The sequence below is a fragment of the Phalaenopsis equestris genome, unplaced genomic scaffold, assembly GCF_001263595.1.
Source record: "Phalaenopsis equestris unplaced genomic scaffold, ASM126359v1 Scaffold001013, whole genome shotgun sequence".
Classification (NCBI taxonomy): domain Eukaryota; kingdom Viridiplantae; phylum Streptophyta; class Magnoliopsida; order Asparagales; family Orchidaceae; genus Phalaenopsis; species Phalaenopsis equestris.
The window spans coordinates 627,606-638,079 of NW_018165452.1; the positions used below are offsets into that span (position 1 = coordinate 627,606).

The 10,474-nt window shown below is 39.9% G+C and overlaps 1 protein-coding gene across 1 annotated transcript in view; it reads left to right on the top strand.

Annotated features, from left to right (window-relative positions):
* The window catches only part of LOC110032729 (protein HGV2), a 54,070-nt gene extending 45,470 nt beyond the window's left edge, over positions 1-8,600 (top strand). Inside the window, exon 6 of the mRNA XM_020736457.1 lies at positions 8,087-8,600. Coding sequence (XP_020592116.1) covers positions 8,087-8,461 — 375 coding nt within the window. The 3' untranslated portion in view covers positions 8,462-8,600. The remainder of the gene's footprint in view (positions 1-8,086) is intronic.
* Positions 8,601-10,474: the final 1,874 nt, after the last annotated feature.

Sequence of the window (10,474 nt, forward strand, 5' to 3'; positions counted from 1 at the left end):
CTCAGCCGTAGGAATATCATCAAACTGTCGGGGCGACATTGGCCTTCTTTTTCGACTTCTTTAATGACTAATGTCTGCTATGTATCTGCAGGTAATGGAATGTATGACTCAACATCTGGTGGGGGCGGGTTCCCCCCCTGCCACTGGCGGCTGTGGATTCTTGCGCTGAACTGTAGCAGTCCAAATGTAGAATATTACATCATGGGCATTCTACGAATGCTCCAGTGGATGCTCCTGTGGGCAGCTCTACATTACACATCGGACGACCTCTATAAGATTCATAGGGTACATCCATTTGCATCGGCTCTGCGGCCGACTCCAGCTCATCCTCTGTATCCGGTAGACTGGAAGATGTTTTTTTTGTACGTGTTTCATAAATTCTTCCTTCAGAAATTGAGGTAAGTAATCCAACTGCTTCTCTTTGCTTTCTTCTTTCTTCTCGTTTGAAGGTTCTATGCTTGCGTCGGTTAGCGTTGCGACGCCGCATTCTTTGAAGTGACGTGTGAGACACTATATCCTCATTTGGCGCTTATTAAATTTACCTTCGGCGCAGTTATCAGGGATTGTAGGGGACTGGTTCCTTCCATCATGTAATGTTGAGTGTTTATCTTCTTTCTCTTTCTCAAGGAATCATCTTCAGCTCCAATTTTCAGTAGAGACGGTAATCCTTCTTTTTCTCGTCAGCTAACAATGTTCATCTGGGGACCTTCATAATTCACATCAACCTGACTAAAGTTGAAATCAAAGTTTATGACGCCGCCCAGAGCTGTTCTTTCCTTATATAGTGTGAGATTTAAGCCATCTCTAAAGAAAAAGATCAGTTTACGCTCTGACATTTCTTCTGCAGCAGTCAGAAAACATCAGCGCGCTGACATCCATCATGAACATGAACAAGAACAAAAACAAAGCATCAATAATTTGAAAATTTGAAAATTTTATTTATTTAATTTAGTTAGATTTAGAAAACAGAAAAACAAAATGAGTAATTCAAAAAAAATTTTATTGAGGTTAATTTATTATAAAATCTTGGACCCAGTCACAGACGTTTGGCAAAATAATCAATCCCAGAATAATCAAAATTTCAAAAAAAAAAATGTTGATTTCAAGCGGCATCATGTCGGGTAGTATATCTTCAAGTAGTGGTCGTTGACCGACAACATAGGTTTTTCATCCCGAAAATCTACCAGCTGGTAAAATCCTCCTGAGTAAACCTTTTATATGACAAATGTTCCCTCCTAAGTTGGTTCAAATTTTCCACTTATCGTACGGTGTGGAAGAATAAGTCTTTTGAGAACGAGGTCACCGACTTTGAATGTCTTCGAGCGGTCCAATTTGTCGTGTGCTTGCACCATTCTTACTTGGTAAAGCTCTAAGTGTTGTTGTGTTTCTAGCCATTTTCCTTCGAGACTTTCCAATTCTTTGAGTCTGAGTTCTTCTGCTGTGAGTTGGTTGGTGACGACAACTCTAAAAGACGATGTCACAAGTACCACACAATCCGACATGTACTTTCTTGACAATATTCTGTGCATATGTTTTGCTTAAACATCGTAGCCACATCTGGTCGAATGATCTCCTGTAGAGAACGTCACCCACTAGAGCGCAAGACAACCCTTCTTGTGATATGATATGCCTCTGACTTATCTTCTAGCATCTTTCCAGTTTGCAAATATTCTATTAATGATTTACGCTAATCATCATTGATGTCAGCGACTACAATCATCATTCCTTCTTTTTTGAGCTTATGTAGATTGTCGAGGGCGATTCGAGACAAGACTCGTCTTCCTTATACTTTAACATCAATGGAATCGTCCGGTGGACACGCACGCTCCTTAGTAAGTTTTGCTAGAGCGTCGGCATATGCGTTATCTTCCCGAGGAATCCGCTATAGAGCTACGTTAGGGATCTGCTCTAGCAGCCTCATCGCGTACTGATGATATTCTGCTAATCTTGGTTTTAGAATCTTGTATTGTCCAGATACTTGTTGAATGATAAGTTAAGAGTCACCATAGATGAAAACATCCATTACATCCATTGAGATTGTCAATTCCAACTGGGAGATCAACGCTTCATATTCTGCTTCGTTATTTGTACACGACTCTGTCAGGTGATTGGAGAATCTCAACATACCCTTATCTGGCGTGATGAAAATCAGACTAATCTTTGCTTTGCATGGTATAGCTATTTCTAACCCTTTATCCTTCCTTGCTAAAGAAGCTCCATTGAAATACATTTCCCAATGTCTGACGCTGGAGGGTTCTACTTGCAGTATCTGCTCATCTAACAATTTTTCATTGAGTGGGGACCCAGCTGGAAGTGAGTGTGCAGCGAGAAAATCTGTAAAAATATGTCCCTTGATAGCGCGAAGGGGAACAAATATCGAATTGTAATAAAATCGACCATCTCGCTAGACGTCAGGAAAGTGTTGGTCCGGTCATCAAATATTGCAGCGGATTAACTTTTGAAATGAGAGTAATTTTATGAGAAAACATGTAATGCCTAAGCTTTTGGGTGGCGAAAATCAAAGCTAGACAATGCTTCTCGATAGGCGAATACTTCATCTCTGTCGGTTTTAAACGACGACTCAAGTAGTATAGTACATTATCCTTACCCTCATCATTGACTTGGGCTAATAGAGCTCTCTAGCAGGGCTCCGGAAGAGTCGTCTAAAGCCGCAGTATAAAGTATCAACGATTTTTCCTGGATAGGGGCTGCCAAAACAGGAGGTGTCATTAAGTATTATTTAACATCCTCGAAGGCATGCTGACATTTCTCTTTTTCTCTTCCCAAAAAAATTTGGCATTCTTTTTTAATTAATGTCGAGAATGCTGACAACTGCCTGAGAGATTAGAAATAAAACGTCTCAGATATGCCAATTTTCCTTGAAAGGAACGTAGTTGTTTCAGAGTTTTGGGAGGAGGCATTTTCAAGATAGCTTTAATCTTATTCGAGTCAATCTCGATTCCCCAATGACGAATAACGGATCATAGAAATTTTCCGAAGACAACGACAAAAATGCACTTTAAGGGATTCATTTTAAGATTATATTGTCGTAATCGTTCGGACACAATTCTTAAATCGTACAAATAGTTTGATTTCTGTTTACTTTTGATAACCAAATCATCCACATAACACTCTACTTGGTTGTGAATGAGGTCATAAAAAATTTTCGTTATTGAACGTTGATATGTTGCTCTTACTGTGGGGATGATGTATGTGCAATTAATTTGAATTTGGTGGAGATTTGAAGATGTCCTGTTTCGACTTAGGAATTTCGGCTAAAACATTAAGCTCTAGCATTGGATTTGGGTAGCTAAGGATGATTGGGCTAAGCTCAAGTGGTCTCAAGGAAGCTTTGGAAGCAATTTGACAGAGTTTCTCCAAGGAATTTCAAGCTGTCCCCTTTGCCTTTTCGCCGTGGAGGGGGGGGGGGGTTTAAATAGAGGGGTTTGGAGAGGCTACCAGGGACAATTGGTGGGTGTTTAGGGTTGCTTATGTGGAGGGAAGAAGTGCCCAAGTGTCCAATTAGAGTTGTGCACATCAGGTAGGTTCAATTTTTAATTTTGACCATATGGACTCCCTTGGCCATGGTGTTTTCCGGCCACCAAGGTGGTTGGCCGGCCAGGGAGGGGTTACCATTTGGTTAGAGTGCTCAGGGCTTGGTTTTGGTGCAATCAATTTGAGGTTGCCATGTGTAAAGGTATGAGATTGAAATAGTACGAGAAAATGGTCATTTTGGGCTAAATTGGGTCAAGACATGGTTTGGGTTGGGTTCAACCACCAAGTTTGGTCTTGGGCTGAAGAGGATTAGATGGGTCAGCTAAAGTGGTGTGGAGAAGTCCCCATCCAAAGGGATTTGGTTAATCATTGGTTTAAGTGATTCATAAAAAATGTTTAAAACCTTTTTAAAGAGGCTTAAAAGTGGTTTGGCCTCTTTCCACTAGTAGCTTGGTGATGTGGCAAGACTCACATGGCTTACCTATGGATTGGTGGAGAAGTCCCCATCCAAAGGGATTTGGTTAATCATTGGTTTAAGTGATTCATAAAAAATGTTTAAAACCTTTTTAAAGAGGCTTAAAAGTGGTTTGGCCTCTTTCCACTAGTAGCTTGGTGATGTGGCAAGACTCACATGGCTTACCTATGGATTGGTAGTGGCTTCATGGCTTGCATGTGGCTTGACTAATTTTCATGAGAAGGGATTTTTTGAATTTTGAAATATTTTGGTGGAATTTGACATAATGCTTGATTTGGAAGAATTTGATTATGAATTCAAAACTTTAGAAATGATTTTAATTGAATGAATGATGAGGAGAAAGAATTGTCATGTAGGCTTTGAACTTGAGCTTTTGAATTTAAGTGTAGTGGACTTGGGCTTTTGAATTTGAAACTTTTGAATGACTTGGGCTTTTGAATTTGAAATTGAATTTGGGCTAAAATTTGGGTTAATTGAATGTTGAGTTTGGTGTAGGAATATGTCATGAGGGATTTGACAAAGTTTCAAGTGATTTCGAGTTGAATTGGTGGACCAATTTGGTAGATTTAGACATATGATCAAAATTGGGTTTTTGATTTAAATGAAATTGAGCTTGCAATTGGATCAAGTTGGGCTTGGATTTTGTTTAGACCAGGATTGAGGATGTTGAATTTTGATTTGGAATTGAAATTGGGCAAAATTGGGGAGCAAAACAGTGTTGAGCCAAGGAGGACATCTTATGGCATTCTTGAGCGAGGAGTTGAATGAGTCCAGGAGAAAGTATTCGACATATGACATAATTTTGATTTGGAATTGAAATTGGGCAAAATTGGGGAGCAAAACAGTGTTGAGCCAAGGAGGACATCTTATGGCATTCTTGAGCGAGGAGTTGAATGAGTCCAGGAGAAAGTATTCGACATATGACATAAGTTCTATGTTATGTGAGAGCTCTCCACCGCTGGAGTCAGTACCTACTGATAAACAAATTTGCTTTGTTCACATATCATTAGGCATTGATTCTTGAACAGTCAAAGCAAGTTGAAGGTTAGGAATACTTCTTGGATTGAGTTCTTCGCATCATTTCAATTCGTGCACAAACACAAGGCCGAAAGTCAGAATTGGGTAGCATATGCCCAGAGCCACCTCCATTCATTAATTACCTCCTTACAATCAAGAGTTGTGGGATTTGAGGTAGTGAAGGAGTTGTACGGGACATGAGGATTTAAGGGAAACTTGAGAATCATGTCAGGAGCGGCCCACGGGACCGTACCATTGAGATCATTTTCTGTTTCATCAGGGAGGACATCTTATGGCATTCTTGAGTGAGGAGTTGAATGAGTCCACGAGAAAGTATTCGACAAATGACAAAGAGTTCTATGTTATGTGAGAGCTCTCCACCGCTGGAGCAATACCTACTGATAAACAAATTCGCTTTGCTCACATATCATGAGGCACTGATTCTTGAATAGTCAGAGCAAGTTGAAGGTTAGGAATACTTCTTGGATTGAGTTCTTCACATCATTTCAGCTCGTGCTCAAGCACAAGGCCGAAAGTCAGAATTGGGTAGCTGATGCCCAGAGCCACCTCCATTTGCTAATTACCTCCTTACAATCAAGAGTTGTGGGATTTGAGGTAATGAAGGAGTTGTACGGGACATATGTGGATTTAAGGGAAACTTGGGAATAATGTCAGGAGTGGCATTGAGATCATTTTCTGTTTCACTTGAACAATTTGTGTTTCCGGATATTTATTGAGGAAATCCATCATTCAGGATAGTCACAATGGGGGACTAGCAGGTCATTTTGGTAGGGATAAGACCCTTGGCTCTATTAAAGGATTTTTTTTTTCTAGCTCGGACTGAAGAAAGATATGGAGCGGTAGGTCTGATATTGAGTTTGCCACTCGGCCAAGATCCGAGCGCAAAATTTATGGCTATACATGTTATCAGTACTAAAAACTCCTTGGGTAGACGTCAATATGGACTTTGTGGTGGTCTTCCGAGGACGCAACGAAACAAGGAGTCAATTATGGTCGTGATTAACCGATTCTCGAAGTTGGCTTGTTTCATGCCTTACAAAATGAAGTTGGACGCACCCCACGTCGTTTATTTGTATTTTAGGGAGATCGTGAGGCTGCATCGAATGCCCCATACCATTATATCTGATAGGAACATCAAGTTTCTGAGTCACTTCTGGAGAATCCCATGGGGAAAGCTTGACATTAAACTCCAATTCAGCTTGACAGCTCATCCACTGACAGATGGTTGGATGGAAGTGGTGAACAGGAGCCTCAAAAATCTCCCGAGGTGCTTCGTAGGAGAGAACATCAAACAGTGGGTTCTGAGCTAGATTTGCCTACAATGTGTTTGTGAGTCAAACTACGGGACACACCTTTTCAGATTGTGTATGGACCCAATCCGCTCACGTTGCTTGAGTTAGGACCAGTTCTCCCTACAGTGGAGGCTAATTTGGATGTAGAGGCGAGGGTATAGGAAATTCGAAGGCCGTACAAAGAGGTTGAGAAAGAAATTGCCAAATTGAAACACAAGTGCTAGGCGCAAGATGATAAATCCAGAAAGAAGGTGACCTTCGAGGAGGGAGATCTATGGATTTAAATGAAGAAAAAGAGATTTCCTCTAAGGTCATTCAAGAAGCTCAAGCCCAAATCAGATGGACATTTTTAAAATCCTTAAGAAGTTGAATGACAACAGTTACAAGATAGATTTGCTGAGCTATTATAGTATCTCAACTATCTTCAACATGGTAGATTTGATTCCATACTACAGGGACATAAAATGTTCGACAGATGAGGTTGAAGCTCCCCCGATCTCTGTAGACTAATGCGAGACGTCTTTTGCCCTAGACACGCAGCTATTGCCTCTGATTTGCCCAGGATCGGTTCGATCTAGACAAAGGAGGGACTGACGGTCCTTCTAAGCATGTGTTTCCCTCCTATTTGGAGTGGGTCTCACTCATTTTTACCTGTTGTATATGTATGTATGTATTTATGTATGCGCGTGTGTGTGTGTAGTTGTATTTTAGGTCAGTTTTCACTTAGAATTTTTCTTTAGGACAGCCACTAGCGTCCAATTTTAGCTTTTCTAGGGTTGTATCTAAAGGTGATAAGGTGCTTCGACTGTAACTCGTCCTGAGGTGGTGTTTATCTACCCTTCCCTGCTTCCCCCATACTTCCTCCCTAGCCACCAGCCATGCTTCCAGCCGCTGCCCCCTTGCAGCTGTCACCTTGTCAGCCTCCCTCCCTGCCTCCCTGCTGCTGTCTAGCCGCTGGGCAGCCTTCCAATCGCTGCCCACTTGCTGCCGCCACCTTCCCAGCTTCCCTCCCTGTTGCTGCCCTGCCGCTGGCGTCTAGTTTTAGCTTTCTAGGGTTGTATCCAAAGGTGGAAGATTCTCCGACTGTAACTCGTCCGGATGTAGTGTTAATCTACCCTTCCCTGCTTCCCCCAGCCTTCCTCCCTAGCTGCTAGCCATCCTTCCAACCAACCGCCGCCTCCTTGCAGCCGCTACCTTGTCAGCCTCCCTCCCTGCTTCCCTGCTCCTCTCTAGCTGCCGGTCAGCCTTCTAATCGCTTCCCCCTTGCTGCCGCCAGCTTCCCTCCCTTCCTCCATGTTGCTGTTCTGCTGCCGGTCAGCCTCATAGCCTCTTTTCCTGCGGCGGTCTTGGTGCACGCAACTGAGCAAAGAACTCACTCCTACCTCCTGTTGCTGCAACCCAGCCTACAGTCCACTGTTCTTCCCACTCGCAGTTCCACGGCAGCCCCTTACCCCCACCTGCAGTCCAGACCTCGCTGTCCCTGCACCTGCTGATCCACAACCACTTCCACCAGCCTTCCGACCGTCAACTCACCACCAACTCCTTTAGGATACAACCCTTGTCGTATTAGTATTTTGTTTGTTATTGTATTCCCTTTTCAAGTGTGGGAGATTGTAATTACCTATTTGCTTTTAGTAATAATATTAGCTTTCTTATTGTGTTCCCTTTTCAAGTGTGAGTGATTGTAATTGCTTATTTTCTTTGAGTGATTGTATCATCTTTCTTATTGTAGTTTGGGTTAACTCTGATATCAACTGATTTGTCTTAAAAAAATTTTGAAACTCAGCTTGAAGATCTGCAGCAGCTAATGTCAAATCCAAAGTCTATACTAATCGAGCTTCTGAAAAGAAATGATTCCACTTTAACTTCTGGGGAGAAGAGCGCTATTAGAGATTTTTCCAGATCTTCATCTGTTAGCTCTTCTCAAATGGCTGCCATTGAAGGTGGCAGCTTTGATTCCCCAACAATTTCCACCGCGGCAAATGGTGGTTTTACGGATCTGGGAGTGGTTGGCCGGGGTATTAAGCGCGCTATTGTTACTCCGACTGGCACAGAACCAACCCTAAAGAAATCCCCATCAGAGTTGTCTGTAGAGAAAGCTGATAGCTGTGTTTCTGAGGTTCGCTCTAATGCACAGGCTTCTGAGGCTTCTAGTAAGTAAATACTTGATTCTTCATGATTGAAATCTAAACGAGGCTGAATTTATTTAAGGCGGCTTGTAATTTTTTTTCGGCACCGTATGTAGACCAATGTTGTTTTAGAAATTTCTAATGATATGCACTTGATAATTCATTGTTATTTTTATTTTTCTCTTAAAGTTTGGAAGATTTTGGTTCCTTGCATGTTTACTCTTTGAATCATAGCTAGTTCTAGGAAAAGAAGGAAAGCTACTTTTTTAGGGGCCTTTATTTACTTAATCTATACCAGAATTATGGTTTATTTGTATTCTATAGTATATAAATTTGGTTAACACCTGTTATTATTCAGTTTTTGGTCTGATTTATAAGATGGGAGTCTGTTTCTCTGTTTTGTCTCTGTACTTCCTTTTCAAGTGGTGCATCTGTATCTTGATCAATAATAGATGGTGCAGATCACCCTCAACACTTTTATTTCTCCTCCATTGCCGCTATCTACCCTCTTAGTTGTCATTTTTCTAGGAAACTGCTACTGCCATCTTTATTTTCCTTCTGTATAATTTTGGATTTTTCAGTTCTCCCATCTCCTCATTGTCTTACAAGCTCCACAATTCCTTAATCGATCCTTATAATCTTGAGGTGTGAACTCGTCGAGTTGAGTTTTTGCTTAATTGAGCTAAGCCTGATTAATTTATACTTGGCTTGAGCTCGGGCTCAACTCGAGCTCATCTATTGAGCCCGAACTCAACTTTAAAAAATAAACGAGCTTGAGCTCGGCTCTTTAGCTTCAGCTCGTTTAAAAAACTCGAGCTTGACTCGATTATTGAGCGTAATTCCTGCAATTGCTTCCTTGGGAGATTGAATAATCCTTTGTAGTAGCAGCTTCACTTCTAACAAATTTCACTCGAACTCAAAGCTGAACAAGCTCGTTAAGGAGTCTAGATCAGCCGGTTTGGCTAGCTCACCCATGCCTATTATACCCTATCTAGAATTCCTAGATCTATATGTTAATTGTGTTTTATTGGATAGAAAAAGTTAGTTTATTTATTTATTTTTTGTATGATTTCTCTTTTTCACTGATCTCTCAGCTTTTAATGGTAGTTGCCATCTAGCTAATTTCTTTCCAAGGGAAAACTGAAAATATCCTAATCAGTATCTCATAGATATATATATATATATATATATACTAGAATATATATATATATATATATAGAAGGGGAAATCATCGTAGCATCTTCAACACCCTCATGCGTTCTTCATTTGGCGCATATTATCATAAAAAAAAGTTTTAATTTTTTAGTTTATGTGATGTAAAATTAAAATATAATAAAAATTTTAAATAAAATCTTCATTTTTCTGTTTGCTCAGTTAAATGAAAATTAAAATTGAACTGAAAATTAGATATTAATTGCAAGCAACCAGACATTGCTGTTTACAAATCAAACACTGTTTTTCCGTCTTTTTTTCAAATTCTCGCTCGAATATTAACATTCATGATAGAACTCCAACCATATAATTCATGTTTATCAAATTTTCAATTATTTTATCCCTGCACGCTTAAATACATTGGATCGGTAGTTAATAAAATCACCTGGTGCTTGATTTGTAAATAACAATGTTTCTAGTGCCCAATATATAATTATCCCTAAAATTAAATGTTAAGATTTAGGTTTCAGGATTTAGAATTTACATACCACTCAACCACTCAATTTCTATGTATTTAATTTACATATCTAACAAAATGAATCTTTTTTTTTTTTTTTCATTTATATCATTCACATTTTTCATATCACATACAAGAATCATTAGTTTCATGCATGCGTTTATGGCATAAAGATGATATGATTGTAAATATCAAAATTTTGGTGTTAGATATATCAATACATATGAATTGTGCGGCATGTATGTAAATTTCCCTATTTTTTATTGTTCGCTAGAAATTTTATTTTCTTACATATTTCAATGATTTCTTTTATTTTAATCGCATTCATAAATACATAAGATTTGTGGACATATATATATATATATATATATATATA